We start from the raw sequence: 24,547 nt of genomic DNA on the forward strand, positions 1-24,547 counted from the left end.
AAACCACAAAAATACAAGAGTTTGACATTTAAGAAAGGACCACACACACACATAGAAAAAACGGGACAGGACACAGGTAGAAAATTCCATTTGCTCCTTTTTTGTTTTTGTTTTTTTTTAAATATTCCCACTTTTTATTTTTCCTGTAGCCATCCCAAACCCATCCCCTTCTCTTGGATGTGGGATTTGGGGCTCCAAGGATGCTCCAGTTTCCTCCTCCCCCCCGTGCCGGTGATTTTTTTGGGGGAGGGTGGAGTTGTGGAATGGGAGGAATCTGTCATTAAACCCAGTTCAGCACGAATTGAGCCCAGGGCTGGAGTCACTGCTCCCATCCCCAGCTCCCAGAAATCCTAAAAATATCCAAGGAAAAATCTTCTCCCTGTTCTCCTTTCCCCCTTTCTCATTTAGTGCCAATTAACTCGGGGTTAATTAAGCTCTGACGCTTCCCCCACCTCACCTTTCCATGCAGGTTTTGGGGGATTTGAGGCTGGAAAATGTGGGATTTGGGGGTTTTTTTGTGGGGTTTTGCACTTTCACCCCCATCCCTCCTTTCAGCCTCAGCTTCCAAGGGTTTGGAATTTCTGGCAGAGCTCTGGGAGCATCTCCTTGCCTTTAATCCCTCATCGTTCCCACCCTTTTATTCCCTTTTTTTATTTTCAATGGACCCAAAGCGGTCTGGAATTCCACAATTCCCTTTTTATTCCCCCTCAAACCTTTTTTAGGAAAGATTCCTGATTATGGATAAAATCCCTCCGTTGGGAATGGAAATCCAGAATTCCTGGCTGGGATAAACATTCCCAAACTTCACTTTGCCTACTCCTCCAAATCCATCCGGGCTTTCCTCCCCTCTTTTTTATTTTCCTCCTGCTGCTGCCAACCCAAATTCCAGGAGAAATTCCCAACTTTGCTCTTCCCCAGAGCTGCTTTTTAGGTGTAAACTCCAGGGATTAATGACAGATTCCAGAGTCCTGGATCATCCTGAAACATTTCAGGGATGAATTCCGAGCTGGGGAGGAGGAGGATGATGATGGGATGGGGAAGATTCTCTCTCCTTTCATGAAAAGATCAAAAGCCCTTTAAGAAAACAAGGCCACCAACTTCAAAGTGCTCTGAACATTCGGGGGGCTGCCCCGGCCTTCCAGAGGCCCTGGGGCTCGGGAATTCCTTTGGGATATTCCCTGGGGTGGGAGAAAATTCCCTTTTTGGAGCCAGAGGGAGCTGGGATCCTGGAGGGAACGGGATCGGCGTTCCACACCTGTCCTCTCCCGAGGGAGGGACACCTGCCCCTGCCTGCTCCAGAGGCTCCTTGTCCACCCAGGAGCTTTGGAACGGGATTTGTGCCCTTCCAGGGGAATTGGGAAAGGATTTGTGCCCCTCCCAGGGAATTGGAAAGGGATTTGGGAAGAGATTCGTGCCCTTCCAAGGGAACTGGAAAGGGATTTGTGCCCTTCTGAGGGCTTTGAAAAAAGATTTGTGCCCTTCCAAGGGAATTGGAGAGGGATTTGTGCCCTTCCAAGGGCTTTGGAAAAGGATTTGTGCCCTTCCAAAGGATTTGGAAAGGGATTTGTGCCCTTCTGAGGGCTTTGAAAAAAGATTTGTGCCCTTCCAAGGGCTCTGGAGAGGGATTTGGGAAGAGTTTTGTGCCCTTCCAAGGGTGGGAGCAGCCCTGGATTTTGGACTCGAGCCCCTCGCCCACCCCTGGGAGGGTTTGGGGGGCTCAGGGCAGCCCTGGAGGAGCTGCTGGACAGGGAAGGTGGAAAAGGGGCACAGGGATCCCTCTGGATCATCCCTCCAGCCCCGGGATTCCCTCACCTTGGGCTCAAATCCCAAAGGGAGAGCAGGGTTGGGATTTGCCCACCCCCAATCATGGATTGCTTTTCATTCCACAGGGAAACAAACAAACAAACAAACAAACAAAAACCCAAAAAAATAAACCTGGATGTGGCCGAGTGCACAAGCTCTGGGTCCTAAAGGAATGGAAAAAAAAAGTGGGAGGAGGGAAGGATCCAAGGAAAAGGAAAGGATGAGGTATAGCAACCAGCGGAGCTCCAGGCCCTGGGGGAGCACTGGGATCTCCTGGATCCTCCTGGATCCCTGGAGTCCACCCCGGTGTTCCTGAGGGATGCTCGGGGGGTCCCACAACGTGGAGGTTCCTCAGACACCCAGACCAACAACTTGGACAACTTCTCCAAGTCTTTTGGAACCCCAAAAACTCTCCCTCAGGTGAGCGGGGTCGTCCCACCCAGTCACCCCAAAAATTCCAACCCTGTTATTTGGGATGCTTTGTTTTGTTTTGTTTCTTTTTTTTTCCTTAAAAAGCCTTTCCTGCAGCTTTTCAACTCCTAAAAGTGTTTTGTTGTTTTTCTTTTTTTCTTCACACCTTTAACCGACCAGCCGAGGATTTGGGAGGGGGTTTCTCCATGAAAAAGAAATCCTGCCCTGTCCCTGGAAGTGTCCCAGGGTGGGGCTTGGAGCAGCCTCTGAGGGGCTGGAATTCCATGGATTTTTCCGGTCTTTCCCACCCAAAGCCAGCCTGGGATCCTGTGGAGCAGAGGGAAGACTTCCAGCTGGAGCAGCTTTGCTACAGAACCATTGGGAAAAGCCGTGCTGCCCTCGGATGCAAACCTGGCTGTTCCTGCAGGGAATTCTCCAGATCCGTGAAATCCCGAGGGAAAGCAGGGAGAGCTCTTCCCATCATCCATCAACCACGTTTAGGTTGGATTCAGCCTGGCCACCTGCACAATTCCATGATTTTCCAGACCAATCCCACTCTTTCCAGAGGTTCCCACATCCGGGCATTTCCCATCCATCCGGAAAAAAAAGCGTCTGAGTCAACTGGAAGAAAAAATTTCCGCCTGGAAAAAAACCCATCCCTTTGGTGCAGTTTTTTGGGATTGTTTCATTGCAGGAACAAACCTGCCCTGCCCCGCTTTGAGGGTTTGCAACTCCAGGTGGGAATTTGTGGGGATCCAGGCTGGATTTCCCGAGTCGTGGTGTCAGGCAGTGAACAGAAGTGATTCCCCATCAGCCAAGGGAATCCTGATCCCATTCCTGAGGAATTCCCGGTCTGTTTGGAGGAAAGGCTGGCAGAGCTGGGAATGGTGGAGGGGATTTTTCCCCACCTTTTTTCCCCAGTGCTCTGTGGCAGTAGGTTCAGGGAATTGGTGCTGTGGTTTTTTTGGGAAAACTCCATCCAAACCTCCCGTGTTTTCAGCCTGCCCTGGTGGCGATGAAACAGGAGCTGGATTCTGTCTGATCCCAATTTCTTGGAATTTTTGGCAAATCTGGCCCATTCCAGGCTGGTGGAAAACCAGGGATAACTCAGGCCTGGAACCTTGGGAGTGTTTTCTGTGCTTTGTGTGAGTTTTTGTCGGGGATGTTTCAGCGTCATCCCAAGGTTGTTTTTGTCAAATCCATCCTCGTGATTCCAGCTGGGGGTTGGGATTTCAGCTCTGGCAGTGTCAGGTGGGGGCTGCTCCTCTCTGCCGGGGGCTGGGTGTTAAATGGGCTGAAAAAAAACCTCCCTGATTTAATTCCACATTAATCCCTCTTTCCAGGAAAAAAAAAAAATCTGTGCCAAAATCCGGTGGTTCGGATTTCTTTTCTTGATAGAAAATAGAGGAAATCATCGAACTCGAAATTCCTTCCAGGGAATTTTACGAACCATATTGCACATCGAAAAAATGCCTTTTGCTAGGAAATATTCCCCCAGAAAAAGAAAAAAACCAACCTTGGAGTGCAGGAATTTCTCCTGGGATGGAGTTCGTTCCCTCAGGAGCTGGCACAGGGCTCAGTTTGGGGTTCCTGGGTGTTCCTGGCTGTGTTTTTCTCGTCGTTTGAGGAAGGAAAAGGTCAGACACGAGGTCCTGGGCCTTGAGAAATGATGTTGCAACTGCCCAGTGTGGCACAATCCCGGACGTTCCCGCCGGTTTGGGTTTCCCACGGGAGCTTAGGGTGGGTCATTCCTGCCGGGGAGTGAGTGGGGGACTGGAAGGGCAGGAGGGAATGTGTTCCCTGGATTGTGGTGTCACTCCATGGTGTTCCCACTGGAAGGGCAGGAGGGAATGTGTTCCCTGGATTGTTCCTGGAGCGTTCCCACCCCTCCAGCAGCAGGAGGAGCCCCTCCCATTGAGGGCAGCACTTTGTCCTCATCACCCCCGACTCATCCTGGGAGATCCATGAGCCAAAACCTTTGTCTTTCCCTCATTCCCGGGCGGAATTTCACCGGGATTTTTCCCAGCAGAAACCCAGGGATGGTCTCCTTGGCCCCTGGCGGGGGGAGCGCGTGGCTCTGCTGCTCATCCCCCGCCCCTGCTCCTCATCACGGCACAGCCGTGGGATGTTCCTGGCAGGGACGGGGAGCAGGGAAGCGCTGCCGGAGGAATGCGGGAATGCGGAGGGGGGTGGGAAGCCGTGCCCACGCCGGGAGCAGGAGCAGAATGTCCCTGCTCAGCTCCCTGCTCTGCCCACGCTCCAGAGACTGGGACAATCCCACCGCGGCACTTTCGGAGCTTTTCCCCCCAGGATGGAGTTGGTGAAGCCGGAGGGGCAGCTCGGAGGAGCGGAAAGCTTTTCCTTTCTGGGACGCTTTCCCTCATGGAGAGTCGAAAATCCGGCAGAGGCTCAGGCAGGTTGAGCCTTTGGAATTCTGTTTGCCATGATTCCGTTGGCCTCGGGAGGGAACATCGAGTCCAAGCCGTTGTTTGTTCCTGTCTCAGCACTCAGGGCACCGAGTTCGTTCCCCAAACCACCAGAGGTTCAGGACATCCCACATTCCCAGAGGTCTCCATCCAGGAATCGCGGCCCACGCCCCAACTAGCAGAGGAGGATTCCGTCCCTCTTCCTTCATTCTTCCTTCCTGGGCAGGGGGAAGGACGAACTTTTCCCCATTCCAGCTCAACGGGATCCAGCCAATTCCCTTCTGGGTGGTTTGGGGTCGGCAAAGTCCCGGCAGCAGCTCCGAGTCCCCGTCACAAGGGCACCGAGGTTGTGGCAGTGCCGGGGGAATCCACGGGTTTGGGGTTGTGGGACCCCAAGTGTGGGGTTGTTGACCCCAAAGTTTGGGTTTGTTGACCCCAAAGTTTGGGTTTGTAGACCCCAAAGTTTGGGTTTGTAGACCCCAAAGTTTGGGTTTGTAGACCCCCAAAGTTTGGGTTTGTAGGCTCCAAAGTTTGGGTTTGTAGACCCTCAAGGTTTGAGTTTGGTGACCCCAAAGTTTGTGTTTGTGGATCCCAAAGTTTGGGTTTGTAGACCCCCAAAGTTTGGGTTTGTAGACCCCCAAAGTTTGGGTTTGTAGACCCTCAAGGTTTGAGTTTGGTGACCCCAAAGTTTGTGTTTGTGGATCCCAAAGTTTGGGTTTGTAGACCCCCAAATTGGGGTTTGTAGACCCCCAAAGACTAGGTTTGCGGACCCCAAAGTTTGGGTTTGTAGACCCCAAAGTTTGGGTTTGCAGACCCCAAAATTTGGGTTTGTAGACCCCCAGAGTTTGGGTTTGCAGACCCGCAGATCTGATTTGTAGACTCCCAAGTTTGGGGATTTGTGGAATCCCCAAGATTTGGGGTTGTGGAACTTTGGGGTTATGGAAGTCCAGATCTGAGTTTCAGGAACCCCACGTTTGGGTTGGTGAAACCCAAATTTGGATTTGTGAACCCTCCGGTTTGGGTTTGTGATTCCCCAGATTTGGGGTTGTAGGCTCCCAAGTTTGGGTTGGTTGAACCCCAGGTTTGGGGTTGTGAGCCCCAAGGTCAGGATTTGTGAACCCTCAGGTTTGGGTTTGTTGGACCCCTGGGACAGGATTTATGATTCCCCAGATTTGTGGACCCCCAGATTTGGGGCTGAGGACTCCCAAGTTTGGTTTTATGCCCCCCACCCCAGGTTTGGGGTTGGGTTTGTGGAGGGAACAGCTTCATCCCAACAGTTTTTTCCCTCAGGTTTGGGTTTGTTCCGCTGTGGCTGGGCTGGTTCTTCATTCCCAGGAGAAGCCCGCGTGGGTTTGTTGTGCTCTGTGCGTCGTGGAATTCCGTGTTTTGCCGAGAAAGAATCCCATAAAACCCCCAGCCGTGCTGTTGGGGTGCTTTGTGGTGAAGACTGAAGGTCAGAGCCAGCCCCGTGACATTCCCCATGAACCTCTTGTCCTCTTGCGATCTCCTCGTCTTTTGGTGTGTCGGGATTTTGTTCCTTCTCTCTTGGGAACTGATCCTTCAGGACAGTCATTGGATTTTAGGAATATTTGATGAAGAAACCAAGGGTTTCTAGTGGTGTCTCCCCTGAGTTAATTTCAGCAAATTTCAATAGGCACCTTCAAAAAAAGCTTCCGTAATTCCCGGGTTTGCTACAAGAACTGGATCCCTCGGAGGGAACCAAAAATGCTGCTTGGAAAAACACAAACAAAACGAACGAAAAAAAAAAACCAACCCCAAAAACGCTCATCCCGCTCAGGAACTCCCCGCTCCGTTGGCTGTGCCCCCAACTCCAGAGCCGCTCTTGACATGTTCCCCTGGAGAGAACCAGGGCTGGGTCCCGCTCCTGCTTGGAATTCAAGTATCCAGGAGGGCGTCCCAGCTCTCCAGAAGGGTGTCCCAAGCCCAAGGAGGATGTCCCAGACCTCGAGGGGAGCATGCTGGAGCCTGGGAAGGGAATCCCACACCTTGAGGAGAACAGCCCAGTCTGGAGGAGGAGGAGGAGATCCCAGCTCCAAGGAGGGCATCTCCAGGAGGGGATCCAAGATCTTGAGAAGGTCATCCCAGCTCCTGAGGAGGGAATCCCAGCCTGGAAGGACAGCATCCTACTCCAAGAAGGATCTTGCAGACCCCAAGAAGGGTATCCCAACCCCTGAGGAGGGGAATCCCAACCTCAAGGAGAACATTCCAGACCTCCAGAGGAGAGCATCCCAACCCCGAGCAGGGCTTCCCAGACCCCGAGGTGGGACAGCCAGACCTCCAGGAGGACATCCTAGCTCCGAGGAAAACATTCCAGACCTCAAGGAGGACATCTCAGCTCTGAGGAGAGCGTTCCAGACCTCGAGGAAAGCATTCCAAACCTCCAGGAGGACATCCCAGCTCTGAGGAGAGCGTTCCAGACCTCCAGGAGAGCATTCCAGACCTCCAGGAGAGCATCCCAGCCCTCCAGCTGGGCCAGAAGAGGCTGGGAGGCAGCCGACCCGCCAGGATCGAGGTGTTCCCGCTCCGTTGGGTCACGAGGCATTCCCAGAGTTTGTCCTTTGGCTCCGGTTTTGGCCGGACACGAGCGCGGTGAGACACGAGGGGAGGCCAGCGCCCCTTCTCCCTGTCCCCTCTTGCTTTGGCAATGGTCACAGGCTACATGCTCCCGGGAAAACCGGAAAAAAAAATCGGGGGAAAAAAAAAACCCAAAAAAAAACCCAAAAAAAAAAGGCAGGGAAATGGCCACCGAAAGTGCTGGGAAAAGCGACCAAAACGGGATGAGACTGGCAGATGTTCCCGGTCCATCCGGAGTTCTCTTGGGTATTGCAGTGAGTGTGTTTGTTAGCACGTGGCAAAGCTACATAAGAGAAGATGCTACATTCCTTGGAAAACAAAACTAGTGCTGAGTCGGATTTGTTCTGAGTTCTGCTCGGGGGGTATTCCCCCTTCGGAAAGCCACCTCTTCCTCGGAGGCAGGGAAAGGGAACGGGGCGGGGAAAAGGGACCTCGTCCTCAGCCAGCCTGAGCCGCTCCCAGCGGGGTCAGGAGCTTCCAGGATGAGGTCTGGGAACAGTCTGGGATCGTTGGCAGTCGCAGCCCTCGGAGGGAATTCTCACCTCTCCTCCCCACCCTGCCCTCGCTCCCTCTCCCTTCCCGGGGAGGGGCATCCAGGGCAGATTATTTTTTGCGGCGGGGGAAGGAGATTGAAAATTAAAAAAAAAAAGAAAAAAAAAAAAAAAAAGAAAAGGATATTTACAGCTCTCCACCACCAGTTCTGCAAGGTCTCCTTGGATGTCTCCTTCTCCAATCCCAACCTCTACGGGCAGGAGGGGCTGGTGGAGCTCTCCAGGGAGGACTGGGACAGGCGGCGGGTCAGGGGGCCGATGCTGGAGTCGGCCAGGGAGGAGGTTGGGAAGAGTTTGTACCAGCCCGAGACGGCGCTGGAGAGATCCAGCTCCTCCAGGATGATCTGGGCCATCCCCATGAAGCACTTGTGGTCCATGCGGCCGTAATCGCCCCAGACGATCACCTGCGGACAGGGAAGGGCTGATGGAGCTGGGAATTCCGGGGAAATGGTGCCCAGGTGGGGAAAAACTCGGCTCTGTGGTCGGGCTTGGGAAGGTCTGAGGGATGCAGGAAGGGCTCTGGGGATCGCTGGCCTCGCCCTGTGAGGTGGGGAAGTCGTGGCACAGGGCATTCCAGATCCCGAAGAGGGCATCTCAACCTCGAGGAGAGCATCCCAGACCCCAAGGAGATCATCCCAGACCTCAAGGAGAACATCCCAACCTTGAGGAGAGCATCCCAGACCTCGAGGAGGACATCCCAGACCTCGAGGAGGACATCCCAGACCTCGAGGAGAGCATCCCAACCCCAAGGAGAGCATCCCAATCCCAAGGAGAACATCCCAGCTCCAAGGAGAGCATCCCATCCCACAGAAGCTGTGGCTGTCCCACCCCTGGCAGTGTCCAAGGAAAGGCCGGGTGGGGCTGGGAGCCACCTGGGCCAGCGGAAGGTGTCCCTGCCCACCTGCAGGACTTTGCCCTGGGGACTCTCCTCGAAGAGCAGGGGCTGCTGGTACGAGGGGTCGCAGGTTTTCTTCACCACCTTGGTCTTCTTCTTGGCCAGGCAGACGCCGTTCTCCAGCAGGTAAACCTTCACGTAGGTGGCTGCCGTGGGGACACACAGGGACGTGGAGCAGGACCCCGGGGTGATGGCGCCCACCCCCCTCCACCCCTGCCCCCCTCCCTCCATGGCCACCTACCGGGGATGCACTTGGAGCCCAGTTTTGGGATGAGTCCCCTGGCCTGGATCACGTCCACCTCGAGCTGCCCGTTGCGGTCAGCCATGCCGACGTGGACATCGCCTGCAAGGGGGGGACACACCTAGTGGTCACCTGGTGGTCACCTCCCCCTGGGGACAGCCACAGCGCCGTGTCCTCGTCACCCCCCGCGCTCACACCCAGCGTCCCACTGGGTTTGTTGGGAATGAGGGGCTCAGGGGGTGGGGAGGAACTTGGAGTGAGCAGCCAGGGGAGATCTGGGGGGGAGCCCCTCGTCCCCATCAGCTCCATCCCTGGCACTGGGGGTTTGTCCCTCCCGATGGGAACGAGGCTGGGATTTACCCAGGCTGGGCCTTTTCCCGAGAAAAGGAGAGGCTGGGACAGGAGGGATCAGGGGCCAGGAACTCTGAGGGGTCCTACCACCCTTTTTCCCCCTTTTTCCCCCTTTTTCCCCCTTTTTCCCCCTTTTTCCCCCTTTTTCCCCCCTTTTCCCCCCTTTTCCCCCCTTTTCCCCCCTTTTCCCCCCTTTTCCCCCCTTTTCCCCCCCTTTTCCCCCTTTCCCCCCCTTCTTTTTCCCCTTCCTTTTCCCCTTTTCCCCCTTTTCCCCTTCTCCCTTTTCCCTTCCCTCCCGCTGGGATTTATTCAGGACCAGCTCCCATTGCCACAGAGGGACCGTGGGGACAGCACAGGGGACACCGGGCAGCTCTTCCCATTCCCAGCACCTCCAGCCCCAGCAGGATCAGTGGGGCCACCTCGGGGTGTTTCCCCAGCTGGGGATTCAGGCTTAGGGCGCAACTTTTGATCCCAGTTTGGGATCTCAAAGGGAAAAGCGGGGGACAAAAGGCGGCGGGGCTTTGGTTCCAGGACGCTGGAAAAGGAAGCGCCGGGAAAAGGCAGAGCTGCTGCCCTGCCCTGAGCCCGGCACGCTCCCCTGGGCAAGGCACAGCATTCCCAAGCATTCCCGGACCGGGATGAGCTGGGATGGAGCCCTGGGAAGCACCACGCGGTCTCTTTTCCTCCCTCCGGAGCCTCCCTGGGCGCCGTCCCCGCTCACCCATCGGGGGGGTCGCCAGCGTCTGCCGCCCCACCAGCTGCCCCGGCCCCAGCCCGTCGAGGAAATCGCTGAACTGGCTCTCTGCTCCCAGCCGCGTGGTGGGGAAGATGAACCTGCAAAGGATTTTCATGGAGCATCCCTCTGCCCGTTCCCCGAGGACAGGGCAGCGGGAGGGATCCCGGCGCCGTTCCCGGTAATCCCGGCCCCGTGTCCTTACGTGCCGTCGGAGCTGTTGCTGTTGGTGCTGCCGTCCGTGGATTCCCGGCTGCCCTGCCGGGTCACCCTGGTCCTCATCTCCACGGCGATGCCGGTCTCGGTGCTCCTGCGGATGGTGCTGCGCAGCTTTTTGGGGCCTCCCTCTGCAACAGGAGACGGGATCAGCTCCTGCCCCCAGCCCTTCCCTGTTTGCCAGCATTCCCAGGGGGTTGAGCACCGTTCCCTGGGTGAATTCCCAACGAGGAGGGGAGAGGGAGAGGAGATCCACGGGCTGGCTCCGTGTCCCCTGTGTCCATCTGCCACAGCCTCACTCTGTCCCAATGTCACCTTGGCTCTGGATGGCTGAGAGTCCCCTCTGCAGCTGGGACCTGCCCCACTCACCCCCCAGGCGCTGGCACCGTCCACTGGCCTCCAAAGTCCCCGTGCCAGAGGGGACAGGAACCCACAGTGTCACAGCCCCAGCGCTCCTGGTGTCCCCTTTCCCCGCCCCTTGGCCTCCAAAACTCCCCTGTGCCCCTGTCCCCGTGCCAGAGGGGACAGCAATCCACGATGTCAGAGCCACAACGCTCCTGATGTCCCCTTTCTCCATCCCCTCATCCTCCAAAATCCCTGCCCCCGTGCTGGAGGTGACAGCAACCCACAGGTGTGGGCACAACCCCAAAGCTGCCTGATGTCCCCTTGGCCACCAAAACCCCTCTGTGCCCCTGTCCCTGTGCCAGAGGGGACAGGAACCCGCAATGCCACATCCCCAGCGCTGCCTGATGTCCCCTTTCTCCATCCCCTTGGCTTCCAAAATCCCCGTGTCCCCGTGCCAGAGGGGACAACAATCTCTACTTGTCCAAAGCTGCCTGATGTCCCCTTTCTCCACCCTCCCTGTGTCCCTGGCCCCGTGCCAGAGGGGACAATCTGCGATGCCACAGGTGTGGGCACAGCCCCAGCTGGGCCCGGTGTCCCCTTTCCCGCACCGCGTGTCCCCGGCGGTGGCAGATGGTGGCAGGAGGAGGAGGGTGGCACGAGCGGCCACCCCTGGCTCTGTCCCCGGGGCCTGGCACTGTCCCCGGGCCCCGGCACTGTCCCCGGGCCCCGCTGTGTGACCATGTGGGAGCGGTGGCATCGCCAGCTCCGTCCTGCTCGCTCGGGGCTGTCCCCACGCAAAGGGTTTGCCTCGGTGCTGGCAGTCGGAGCATCCCGCTCCTGCCGTTCCAGGGGAGAGGAAAAAAAAAAAAAAAAAAAAAAAAGCCATTCCATGATTTTTGGGATCAATTTAACCCCTTCAGAGCCGCCTCGGATGACAGGATTAAACCTCCGGATTTAACTCTTCCCAGATCATGGAATGGCAGCAAGGAGCGGGATAAAAAGAAATAACCAGGAGAAAAACCTGCACGAAAAGGAGGTTGGTGCTTCCCCTGCCCCTTGAAGAGCTATTTTAGAGCATTTAATTATTTCCCAGAGCGTTGGAGAAGTCCGGGACTGGGAGTTACTGGTGAAGGGGACACTGCGATTGTGCGGAGCTCCAGCGACATCCTCGCCTGCAAATCTGTCACCTGGAGAAGTGCCGGGGAGGGGTAAAAATGGGGATTTTTAGGTGATTTTTTTAGGTGTCATTTTTCGCATGTATTTTTTTAGTGGCGTCATATTTTAGGTGTCATTTTGGGGCGTCATTTTTCACGTGTATTTTTTGGGGCGTCATGTTTTAGGTGTCATTTTTTAGGTACATTTTTTTTAGGTGTAGTTTTTTTTGGGTGCCATTTTTTGGGGTGACGTTTTCGGGTGTAACTTTTTCTGGGTGCCATTTTTAGATGTCATTTTCGGGGTGCCATTTTTGGGGTGTCATTTTTGGGTGTAATTTTTTTTTTTTAGTAGAGTTTTCTTGGGAGCCATTTTTAGGTGCCGTTTTGGGGTGTCATTGTTTCGGGTGTAGTTTTTTGGCAGGTGCCACCTTCAGGTGCCGTTTTTGAGACGTGATTTTTTTTTTTTTTAGTGTCATTTTTTCTTCGGGGGCGTCATTTTCGGGGTGCCACTTTTCAGGCTCAGTTTGGGGTTTTTTTTTTGGAGGGTGTCATTTTTTGGAGCGCCATTTTCCGGTCGCCTCCATCACACGCGGCCAACCGAAACACGAACATTGCCCACCCTAAAACCCCGAGAGGATGGGTCAGGGGCGTCCTCTCACCGGTCTGGTTGAGCTGCAGGGTGCTCTTGCTCCACTGGGACAAGCCCACGATGGCCACCATCTTGGCGCCCAGGCTGGAGCGCCTCTTCTTGCTGGCGGTGACGGTGACGGAGTCGGCGCTGCCGCGCGCGCTCTTCTCCAGGTTGTACATCTCGCCGCTGATGCTGGAGCTGCGCACCACGTTCCTGCTCGACGAGGAGCTGCCATCCCCGTTGAACATGGTCACAGCTCCCGCCGGCGCCGGCTCTGCCGCCCCGGATCAGCTGCGGGGACAAGGTGGGGACGCTGAGGGTTGTGGTGTCGCATGGGTGGTGGTGATATCAAAGCGTTCAAAAAATCCGCGGAGTTCAGGTGGAATTGAGGGCTGGAAATCGTGGGAAGGTTTTATCCCGCAGAGGGTTGGGAAGTGCCCAGGGAATGGGGACATTCCTGAGGCTGCCAGACCTCCAGGGGTGTTTGGGCAGCACTCCCAGGGTGGGATTTTGGGGGGTCTGTGCAGGGTCAGGGGTTGGACTCAATGATCTTTGTGGATTCCTTCCATCTCACTATATTCCGAGGTTTTTCCCCACCCATGGGAGCTGAGGGAAGGGGTCAGGACCCCTGGGGTGAACATCCAGCCCTGCCTCAGCTCCCTGCGGGATCTGGACATTCCCAAGATCCAGGAGACACCTGGATGGGCAGAAGGCTCCGAGTGTCCCCAGTGCCCAGCCAGGGGTGAGGAGTCCCTTGGGCACAGCCCCGTCCACCCCTGAGAACACCCAAAATCTCGCACCCAGCCGAGTTTTCCCTGCACATCCCCTTCTCCAGGTGATTCCGGCCCGGGATGGGAATCCCTGGGGCAGCCAGGGCTGGGAGAACCGGAGGTGGAGCCAGCCCTCCCACACAGCCCTGACTCCTTCCCTTGGGCATGAATATTTAAATTCCAGCGGGACGGAGCATCCATCTTCCAGGGAAAGGTGAATTATTCACTGCCGGCCAAGTGAAGCCACTTTGTGATAATGGACGAAGGGAAAATGTTTCCCTTTCAGGAGTCAGGGATGGACACGAGCACAGGGAAGCTGCGGGATGGGAACGGGGCGGGGTGGGGGCTCTGCTGCTCCACACCTGGGATGACGAGACCTGATGGGAATCTTGGAGGAGACCTGGCAGGAGCTGTGGGATCAGCTCCAGCACCGCTGCACTCATGGATTTATCAGTCGCAGGGGTGAGTGGGTGATTAGTCATTAATATCATTAATATCATTAATATCATTAATCAGCTCCCTCCTGGCTGGGGTTTTGCCCCCTGGCTCTGACCCACGGACTTCCCCTCACTGCTCGTGCCCAGGGGGGCTCAGCACTGAGCCCCAGCTCCAGAGGGATGGATCCTCTGGGATAAAGCCATCCGCGTGGGATGGGCCCCATTCCAGAGGGATGGAGAGCCTGGGGTAAAGCTGTTGGTGTGGGATGGGTCCCAGCTCCAGGGGGATGGAGCCGTTGGCACCAGGCGCAATCCCAGCTCCAGGGGGATGGAGCCGTTGGCACCAGGCGCAATCCCAGCTCCAGGGGGATGGAGCCGTTGGCACCAGGCGCAATCCCAGCTCCAGGGGGATGGAGCCGTTGGCACCAGGCGCAATCCCAGCTCTGGAGGGATGGAGTCGTTGGCACCAGGCGCAATCCCAGCTCCAGGGGGATGGAGCCGTTGGCACCAGGCGCAATCCCAGCTCCAGGGGGATGGAGCCGTTGGCACCAGGCGCAATCCCAGCTCCAGGGGGATGGAGCCGTTGGCACCAGGCGCAATCCCAGCTCCAGGGGGATGGAGCCGTTGGCACCAGGCGCAATCCCAGCTCCAGGGGCATGGAGCCGTTGGCACCAGGTGCAATCCCAGCTCCAGGGAGATGGAGCCGTTGGCACCAGGCGCAATCCCAGCTCCAGGGGGATGGAGCCGTTGGCACCAGGCGCAATCCCAGCTCCAGGGGGATGGAGCCGTTGGCACCAGGCGCAATCCCAGCTCCAGGGGGATGGAGCCGTTGGCACCAGGCGCAATCCCAGCTCCAGGGGGATGGAGCCGTTGGCACCAGGCGCAATCCCAGCTCCAGGGGGATGGAGCCGTTGGCACCAGGCGCAATCTCAGCTCTGGAGGGATGGAGTCGTTGGCACCAGGCACAATCCCAGCTCCAGGGGGATGGAGCCGTTGGCACCAGACACAATCCCAGCTCCGGAGCTGCCCCATCACAGCCATGCACTGATGTCCAGCACCAGCTCGAGGAGGGGTCAGGGCTGATCCACTGCCTTGGGGACCCTTGGGGTGACAATTTCCTCTCAGGCTCCAAACCTGCTGCAATCTCTGAGTTTTCCCTCAGGACGCACCTGGCACCGGGAATGGATCCCGAACCCTTCCCCAGCCGCAGCGTCCCGCTGCCCCCCGTGCCTCAGTTTCCCTACGGGCAAAGCTGGCCTGGGCTGTGCCTGAACAAACACAAATCCCTCTGCGCGAGGGCTCAGCCAGGCCCGGCCCAGGCCCCTCCAGGATCCAGGTGAGAAATCCCGGGCACAGCCCAGCCCCGGAGGGCCGGGAGAACACAAACGGCTCCTGTTGCTGCTCCCCACTTGCCCGGAGAGCACCGGGCTCTGGTGGGAGCAAATTAGATCAGGAGAGCAGAGCGCTAATGGGATCATTTCCAATGCAACACACACAGGGATAATCCGCAAAGGAAGCCGAGCCGCTCCGCAGCCCGAAGGGAGGATTTGCTTTCCCCTGCCCGTGATTTTACCCCTTATCTCTCTGCACAATCTGTTTCTGCCCGGAGCTGGTGCTGGCTGTGGGGCTCGGGGGGTGCCTGGTGCTGAGATGAGCTGGGCTGGAGCCTGGGTTTGGGTGCTGGAGCCTGTGGCTGCCACAGCTGAGCCGGCCTTGGCACGGCCACGGCATCCTTGGAACGGCCACAGCATCCTCAGGATCAGCACAGCATCTTCAGCATGGCCACAGCATCCCTGGTGCCACCACAGCATCCTCAGCACGGCCACAGCATCCTTGGCATGGCCACAGCATCTCTGGTGCCACCACAGCATCCTCAGCACTAGCACAGTGCCCTCAGCATGGCCACAGCATCCCTGATGCCACCACAGTGCCTTCAGGATGGCCACAGCATCCTTGATGTCACCACAGCATCCCTGATGCCACCACAGCACCCTCAGCACAGCCACAGCCCCCTCGATGCCACCACAGCACCCCTGGTGCCACCACAGCACCCTTGGCATGGCCATGGCATCCTCAGCACCACCACAGCACCTTAGACAGGGCCACAGCCCCCCTGATGCCACCACGGCACCCTCAGGACAGTCACAGCACCCTCAGTACCACCACAGCACCCTCAGCAGGGCCACAACATCTCCAATGCCACCACAGCATCCCTGGTACTACCACAGCATCCTCTGCATGGCCACAGCATCTTTGGCATGGCCACAGCATCCTCGGTGCCACCACAGCACCTTCAGCACGGCCACAGCATCCCTGGTGCCAACACAGCATCCTCAGCAGGGCCACAGCATCTCTGATGCCACCACAGCACCCTCAGCACAGCCACAGCCCCCTCGATGCCACCACAGCACCCCTGGTGCCACCACAGCACCCTTGGCATGGCCATGGCATCCTCAGCACCACCACAGCCCCCTCGATGCCACCACAGCACCCCTGGTGCCACCACAGCACCCTTGGCATGGCCATGGCATCCTCAGCACCACCACAGCACCCTCGATGCCACCACAGCACCCTAAGCAGGGCCACAGCATCTCTGATGCCACCACAGCCCCCTCGATGCCACCACAGCCCCCCCAGCCCTCAGCCCCGGCTCCCCCTTTTCCCGGCAGCGCGGGGGGGACTCCGGACCCGCACCGCTTTTCCCTTCAAACACGCATTTCCCCCCTTTCCCCATCCATGTATTCATTCCCCGCATCCCGAAGCCCCGGGCTGCCCGGAGCGATCCATCCGCCGTGACGCCGCATCCCAAGCCCCGCTCCTCATTCCCGAGCGTTCCCGAGCCCCCGCGGCTCTTACCGCGACCACGCTCCGTTCTTGCGGGGAACAGCGAGCACCGGGAAGTTCCCCGGCGAGCCAAAGGCGGATCCCGAGGGATGCACGGGCACCGCCGGCAGCCGTGTCATGGCTGGAGCATCCTCCAGCGCCCGGCGCCCGTGGATGAGCACAAGAGGCAGGAAAAAAAAAAAAAAAAAAGGAAAAAAAAACCGGGATCCCTGTTGCGTTTGGATCGCGGGGGCCGAGCTCTGCTGCCCCTCCCCGAAAAAAATAATATTTAATTAAAGAAAAAAAAAATATTGGAGATGGAGGCGTCTTACCGGCCCCGCGTCGGGGAGGAGGAGGAGGAGGAGGAGGAGGCTCAGCTTCCCAGCCCCATCCCGGCCGCATCCGGAGGGTGCCAGGGCGGGTGAATGTTTCCAGGGTTCTGGAGAGAGCCGGGGCTGTGCTGGCGCTGCTTCAGCATCTCCCTCAGCATCTCCATGGTTACACGGCTGACCCAGTTCTCCTCCCAGCCCCGAGCAGGACCACGGTGGTCCAGCGGGGTGGGATGTGCTGGGAGCATCCCAGGGCCGGAATTCAGGGAGATGATGACCCCCCACACGCACCCCGGATCCCTACGGACAGATCCAGGTGCCGTGGGGATGGCAGGGGTGGGAGAAGCGGGGCTCGAGGCAGGACAGAGGGTCACGGGTGACCCCAGCAGGGGATGGATCCCGGGGACAGGACAGTGCCAGGTGTGGGAAGGAACGGCCCGGGGCTGGGAGGCAGAGCTGGCCCCAAATACGCCCCAGAAACAGGAATGAGGGGCAAAAATATCGATGGGAAAAAATTTCCTTTCTTTTTTTTTTCAGGAAAAGCTCTGGAGAAGGAGGGAGCAGCCCTGCAAGTGCCCCCACACAGGTGGGAAAGGAGGAGGAGGAAGGTGTAAATGAGCACGGTGGGGGTGGCTGGGAACGCTGCCTTGCCAGGGGAGGAGGCAGAGGGATTTTTGGGAGCTGTTGGCTCCCTCGAAACCATCAAGGTGGGTGTTCCCAGGGGGAAAACGGGGCTGGAAACGCCCGGCAGTGGGGCAGGAGGTTCTTCTTGCCCACCCCCTGTGCTGGGGCTGCCTCCAGCCTGGAGGGAGAGCACTGAAAACTGGGGATGTCTGCAGCAGGTAGGTCCTAAAATCAGCTTTTTGGGGGGAATAAAAAGGTTGCCAGAGCTGCCACCCTGCCAGTCCTGGGCAACGACACACCAGGACAAGCTGCAGCCTCCCAGCTCCCACGCACGCGCTCCTCCAGGAATTTGGGAATAAGGCAAGGCTTATTTCCCCTGGAAGTATTTCATTCTAATTAATTGCTTCAGCTTTGATAGGCAGCTGCTTGTATCATTTTAATTGCCCAACGAGGGGTATAATTGGGTGCACGTGAGCTGGGAGTTTGGGAGGAACTGCAGGTCCTGGAATTCGGCTTCTCCTGGCTCAGGCAGGTTAGCAAAGTTCTGTCCTGGCTGGAACTGGCTGCAGGTGCAGAGTTTATTGCTTAAAATTAAAGGATGGATCCAAATGCGCTCCATTTCTTGGAAAAGTCGGGAAGTTTGGATGGGGCTGTGCTCAGGGATCCCACAGGAGCAGCTGCTGCCTCTGGGAAAAGGTCTGGATGTTGGATGAGTGAGGATTAGCGAGGCTGTGCCTGGGAGGAAGAAGAGGAGGAAGGCCCTGGAGCAAATCCCACGGGATGGCGCTGGTCAGGATGGTTTTCCAAAGGGCAGTGCTGGGATGGGAGTCTGGGCTGGTTTTCCATCAGGATGGGAAGAGCTAGTGGCTGTGGTGTGGGTGGAGAGCTCAGGCTCCCATGGGATGGTGGTGACAGTGACCAGGGATGTCCCCAAGGGCTCAGCTCCTCCAGAGACCTGGGAATGGCTCTTGTGGGATGGCTGGAGGCTCTTCCTCCAGCCTGGAAGCACCTGGGGCTGCTCCAGGTGCTCTCCATGCTTCCATCTGCTCCTGCACTGGGATGGACCGGGAGCAGCACTGGGATCCAGACCGGGGGCCCCAGTGGGATCCAGACCAGGAGCCCCAGCCCAGCGTGGCCTCTCCAGGCCGCAGTGGCACAGGAGGAATGTCCCACGGGAATCTTCCTGAGCCCCGCTGTGTCCAAACACGCCTCGGTCGTGGCAATTCCCATCCCCGTTCCCAAAGGATGTGTCCATCTCTGGATGCCCCAGCTCCAGAAGGATCCACCCTGGGGTGGGGATCCAGTGGGACACAGCGTCCTCCTGCCCCCGCTTGGTGCCCATCATCCACTGGGAAGGTGGGACAGGTGTGGAATTCCAGGTCATCCCTGTCCGCGGTGGGGAAGGGGCTGCAGGACGGCGGAGCCTGCGCCCTGACCACGCCGTCCCTGTCCCCCGTGTCCCTGCGTGACGTCTGCGCCCGCTTAAATCAGATCTGTGCTGAATCCCAGCGTTTCCTTGGCAACGTCAAGGAATCCGAGGAGCAAAAAGCCACCCGGCAGGGCCAGGCTGGGGGACAGCCAGTGCCTGCCGAGCCCAACTGGCCACCAGAGCCGCGGGGACACTGCGGCAAGCCCCGGGCGTCCCCCACGGTCCAACTCATCCCAGGGATTATCCAGGACAGAGCGGGGATAATCCGCTCTGGTGGCACCTCGGCGCTGGCAGTGCCCACCACGGGCAGCTGGGGATGGACCAGGACCCTGCTGGGGACACGCAGGAGGTGGCACCAGGCTGGCACCGTGGGCAGCGGGGCACGGCGACCACCTGTCCCCAAAAACTGGGGCAGCTCCATGGGGACGCAAGAAACGAGCCCTGGGATGGGTTTGGAACGGGATCATTCAGATCCCAACCCATGTCCTGGTTGGCACCGCGGCCGTGCCGGGGCTGGGGCTGATCTCCCCGGCATGGAGGGAACATGGAGAGGAGCTTTTCCCGTTCCCGGCTGCCGCTGCCTTCCCGGGCTCCGGGCTCTGCAATGCAGCTCGCACGGCTCGGCTGCTGTGTGTGAATCCCATCAATATTTCATGGAGCTGCTTCCTCCAGGGGAAGGGCTGCTCTCAGCTCCGGCTTTCTGCTGCTCCTACCAGCAGGGAACGTCTGATTTCCTTCCACCAGCACCCAGCCCATCGCCCTCGTCCTCCTCAAATATCCCTGTGCCTTCCAGGGGCTCCGGATCCTGAAATCACCACGCAGGTTCCAAAGCGCTGCCCCGATTCCACCCTTGGCCGCCGGCACCTGCCCGGTGCTCCTGGGGTCTCCAGGGACAAGCCACCAGCTCCGGGGTGGGTCACCGAACCCACCCACATCCCCAAATCCACGTCCAGCAGCCAGATGTGCCAACAGCCCGGCTGGATCCGACATTCCCTGCCCAGCCGCATCCATCCCGCAGGTCCCAGCTGGTTCTCGAGCCCAGCAGGAGCCGGGAGCGAGCAGCTTTGTTTGCAGAAAAAAAAAAAGTTGCTTTTTTAACTGCTAAGGCTGCACAATTATCCCCGAGCTTCTTCTTCAGGGATCAGCAGAAAACTTGGGAAGAGTTCTGGGAGCCGGAGCGATGCCAGGAAGGGGCAGAGCCTGCGGCAAACAGCCCTGGCCGTGGCACGGGGGGCTGGGGAGGCTCTGCGGGGCTGGCAGCGGCTCCTGCATCCCTGGAAGAGCAGGAGGATGGGATGGAGGGACACGGGATGATCCCGGCAAGGTGCAGCTCCCCGGAGCACTTGTGAGAAGGGGAGGCCAAAAGCTCCGGTGTTGCTTCACCACCCAACAACTAAAATCCGCACGGTTCCCAGTCTCCAGGGTGAAACTTCCATCCCCAGGAGTCTTTTTTGTCTGCGGAAAGGATGAGGAGCCTGGAGAGGCTCCCGGCAGAGCACCCCAGGGTGGGGAAGGAGCTCCTGACGCCGGCAGGCAGCGGGAGCAGCGGGGCTGTCAATCCCTTCCCAACAATTCCTCACCGAGGCTCTCTTCCCTGCTCGTGGTGACAAAACATTGGAAGCGCCTTGACAGGGACGCCGAGAGCTGCTGCCACACGGCTCCGGTTTGAATCAGCAGGAGAATCGGGGATTTTCGTCACCTTAAACTGCGTTTTGAACCCATGTGAGGCTTCCCAAAGGGCTGGGCTGCAGCAGGGAGAGCTGAGCTCCGGGGGTGGCAGCAGCTCCGGGGGGATGCAGCCCCGCATTTGGGGCCGAGCAGCCCGAGACGCCGCAATGTCACCCCTCTGTCCCTGTCCCACAAAGGCTGGAATGGGGACAAGGCTGGAGCGCTGGGAGTGGGGGAGGTGGCAGGAGTTTGGCCTCACAAAGGGACGTCGGGGATGGAACAGAGCGAGAGAGGTGTGAGCACAGCAGGAGTGGCCTCGGGGAGGTGTCGGCGCAGGAGGAAACGGGCACACGGAGAACTGGGGCTGGAGAGGAGAGCTCAGGAGCAGCCGAGGGGGAAAACAGGGATGGTCTGGGAATGGCTGGGAGAGGAAAACAGGGATGGTTTGGGAATGGCTGGGAGAGGAAAACAGGGATGGTTTGGGAGCAGTCAGGGGAGGAAAAACAGGGATGGTTTGGGAACGACCAGGGGAGGAAAACAGGGATGGTCTGGGAACGGCCAGGGGAGGAAAACAGGGATGGTTTGGGAATGGCTGGGAGAGGAAAACAGGGATGGTTTGGGAGAAGTCAAGGTATCAGGCAGGGATGGTCTGAGAGCAGCCAGGACAACAGGCAGGGCTGGTTTGGGAACAGCCAGGGGACAAAAACAGCGATGGTTTGGGAATGGCTGGGGTGATCAGGCAGAAATGGTTTGGGAACAGTCAGGGGACAAAAACAGCGATGGTTTGGGAATGGCTGGGGTGATCAGGCAGGAATGGTTTGGGAACAGCCAGGGGACAAAAACAGCGATGGTTTGGGAATGGCTGGGGTGATCAGGCAGGAATGGTTTGGGAACAGTCAGGGGACAAAAACAGCGATGGTTTGGGAATGGCTGGGGTGATCAGGCAGGAATGGTTTGGGAACAGTCAGGGGACAAAAACAGCGATGGTTTGGGAATGGCTGGGGTGATCAGGCAGAAATGGTTTGGGAACAGTCAGGGGACAAAAACAGCGATGGTTTGGGAATGGCTGGGGTGAGCAGGCAGGAATGGTTTGGGAACAGCCAGGGGATGCAGGCAGGGCTAGTTTGGGCGGGCAGGTGCTCCCTTGTCCTGTGCCGGAAGAACAAGCCCAGGCTCCCGTGCCTGGCAGCAAAGCCCATCCCGTGCCCCCGGAGGATCCACAGCCTCCCCTCCAGCTCACAATCGGAACCCTGGGATGTTCCCTGGGCACCCAGGGATGGGCTTCAGCCCGGGAAACCCCTTTCCCGTGGGTCCCAGACCCCTGAGGGTGGGCACTGACCACCACAGAGCCCGTCAGACCCCCGGGGGTGGGCACTGCCCACCACAGAGCCCCTCACAGCCACCACCTCCCATGGGGGCCACCCTCAGCTCAGTGCCAGCTCCCACACGGTGGCCCTGGGGACATTTCGGGGCACGGAGGGGACCCCGTGCCCCTTGGGGTGCCAGGGTGATGCACACGCTGCCCTCGGGCTGTCCTCACTTGTTGTCCCCCCGGTTGCGGCACGAGGCAGCAGCCCAGGAGCTCTGCCCATCCCGGGGAATCGTCTCACTCTTCCTCACCCCTCCCTCAACAATTTTCCCTCCAGGACCGACCCCAAACCCCACGGCGGGCGGAGGAGCCTCTGGATCGAGGAAGAGCAAAAACCCACGTACAAATCCCAGGCTGGGAAGCCCGGGACAAGCTCAACCAGGTGCGATGTCCCGGGCAAACCCTCCCCGGCTTTTCCCGGTGCCCATCCCGCTTTTCCCGGTGCCCATCCCGCTTTTCCCGGCGCTGGGACCGGCGTGCACGGGACGGGCTTGACGTCAACGGGCTTTCAGCGGGATGATGGATGGCACGGGAAGGAGCTCCCGGTGCCGAGCCGCCGGCCGGGAAGCGCTGCCCGCCCCGCACCGGGAAAGGCTCCGGGGAACCGGCGCGGGGAGCCCCGGGGGAACGGCGACAGCGCGGCCGCAGCTCGCCGGTTTTCGGCGCAGCGCTGGTTTGGGGGGTTCAGAGCCTGGGGGATGATTTCGGGGTGCGGGGCGCGCCGTGGGGCACGGAGGGACCCCCGGTGTTATCCCCACGGCGGTCGAGCCTCTTCCTCTCCCTCCATCCCTCCTCCCGGAGCTCCCGGAGCGCGCATCCCGCTGCTCCCCCGCTACCGCAGCCCGGCCGGGCATTCCCAAATTCCCTATCCCCGCTGCCCCCCGCCGCCGGCCGGGGATGCTCCGGGGCAGGTGCGGCCCCGCCGGGCCCGGTGGCCGCGGGGCCCGGGGTTGTCGCCGCCGTCCCGGAGCTCCGCAGCCCGCGGGCACTCACCGCTGCCGCCGCCGCCGCCCGTGCCCGCTCCTCCCCCGGCCCCGGCGGGCTGCTGGGAGCGGCGGGCGGGGGAGCCCCGGGCCCGGCCCCGACCGACGGCCCGGGCGGAGCGGAGAGAGGGACCGGCAAACCCCCCCCGCCCCGAGGGAGCCGCCCGGCCGGACCCCAAAAGGCAGCGGCAGGAGCGGGCAGCCATCAGGTGGATCCTAAAGGATGATGGAAGCGGTGGTGGGGCCCCCAGGAGATTCCACTTGGAGCCTGCAGTCTTCAAGAAGATCCTACAGCTGGACCCCCAAAACCTCCAGCTGGACCCTACAGCCTTCGGCTGGGGGCTGGACCCATCAACCAGAGCATGGAAGCCACCAGCCAGACTCTACACCCAGAAAATGAACCCCAAGAACCACCAGATGGATCCTACACCCAGAAATTGAACCCCGAGAGACACCAAATGGATCCTACACCCAGAAATTGAACCCCATGAGACACCAAATGGATCCTACACCCAGAAATTGAACCCCAAGAGACACCAAACAGAGCCTGCACCCTTCAATCAGACCCTACAGCCATCAATTGAACCCCAAGAGCCTCCAGGTGCACCCTGTATCCATCAGCTGCACCCTACACCCATTGACTGGACCCCAAGAGGCTCCAGTTGGACCCTACACCCATCAGCTGGACCCCAAAAGCCTCAGGTTGAACCCTACACCCATCAGTTGGACTTTGCACCCATCGATTGGACCCTAAGAGCTCCCAGCCAGACCCTACACCCAACAATCGGACCCTACACCCACCAAAGGAACCCCAAACCCCCCAGTTGGAGTTCAGGACCCTCCAGCTGGACCCTCCAGCCACCCCTTGGACTCTGGAGCTGCCACCTGCCCCTCGTGTCACAGCTGGACCCCAGGAGCAGCTGCCAAACCCCCTGGCTGTCACCTGGACCCCAAGAGTCCCCAGAGAGATTTCGGGATTCTCCGGGCTGAGCCGGAGCCGATCCCGCTCGGCCTTTGGGGTTTGGGGACGCACAGAGTTCCCAGCTCTGAGCACCTGGGGGGAACGGGGACACCACGGGGCCAGCCCCGGTGCCCTGGATGCTGGCGAGGGGGGAAGTTTGGGCGGAGAGGCGGCGATTCCAGCGCTGCCCTTGGACTCACCTTGGCTGCCGGGCTCCCGACACCGATTTCCCTCCGAGCAGCGTCTCCCTGCTCCCGGTGAATTCCTCCCTGCCGGCGCTTTCCCTGCGTTGCCTCTGCCGGCTGACATGGAGCCACGTGCCAGGAGGAAACCCTCCTTCAGCGCCTTTAACTCTGTCCCTCCCTAAAATCCCGCAATTCCCTGCTCCTCATCCCACGGACGACATCCCGCGTTCCCAACGCCGGGATCAGGAGCGATCTGGGATCCGGGTGGGAGCATCCATCGGTGCAGGGATGGATGTGGGATAATTCCCTCCCCTCCCCGTGGCAGCTGCTGGAGGGAAAAAACCGGGATGCAGCAGGAAAGCTGGTTCGGGAACAGGAATAGCTGAAAGAACTAAATATGGAAACTCGGAGAAAGCAGCGCTGAAGGAGGGAGATGGTTTCCTAACGGGATTCAAAGCATATAAACAAACTCGGGGAGGAGGGAAGGTTGTCCAGAGGGGCCTTGGTTGAGGAAGAGTTTGGAAAAGCAGCTGGAATTCTCCCAGCAGGGAAGGCCATTCCGTGAAATTTCCAGCTTGGTGGAGGAAGCGCCCCTCCTGGGATCACGCTGTTGGGGG

General features: G+C 58.9%; 1 protein-coding gene across 2 annotated transcripts; it reads right to left on the reverse strand.

Moving 5' to 3' along the window:
- Positions 1–495: 495 nt before the first annotated feature.
- RIMS3 (regulating synaptic membrane exocytosis 3) lies at positions 496–24,313 on the reverse strand. Of its 2 annotated transcripts, none has more exons than XM_066204720.1 (7): positions 23,946–24,313; positions 12,381–12,643; positions 10,212–10,353; positions 9,995–10,107; positions 8,923–9,024; positions 8,688–8,827; positions 496–8,190 (listed from the first exon to the last, which is right to left on the reverse strand). In XM_066204720.1, exons 2-7 carry the CDS (start codon positions 12,598–12,600, stop codon positions 7,978–7,980), a joined length of 930 nt encoding a protein of 309 aa, XP_066060817.1. In that variant the 5' UTR covers positions 12,601–12,643; positions 23,946–24,313; the 3' UTR covers positions 496–7,977. The 2 variants fall into 2 exon arrangements, with proteins under 2 accessions (XP_066060817.1, XP_066060818.1); XM_066204721.1 differs by lacking the exon at positions 23,946–24,313 and adding an exon at positions 16,416–16,528.
- Between the last annotated feature and the right edge of the window lie 234 nt (positions 24,314–24,547).

Source organism: Chamaea fasciata, unplaced genomic scaffold (assembly GCF_029207755.1).
Source record: "Chamaea fasciata isolate MVZ Bird 193981 ecotype frontalis unplaced genomic scaffold, bChaFas1.0.hap1 SCAF_26, whole genome shotgun sequence".
Classification (NCBI taxonomy): domain Eukaryota; kingdom Metazoa; phylum Chordata; class Aves; order Passeriformes; family Sylviidae; genus Chamaea; species Chamaea fasciata.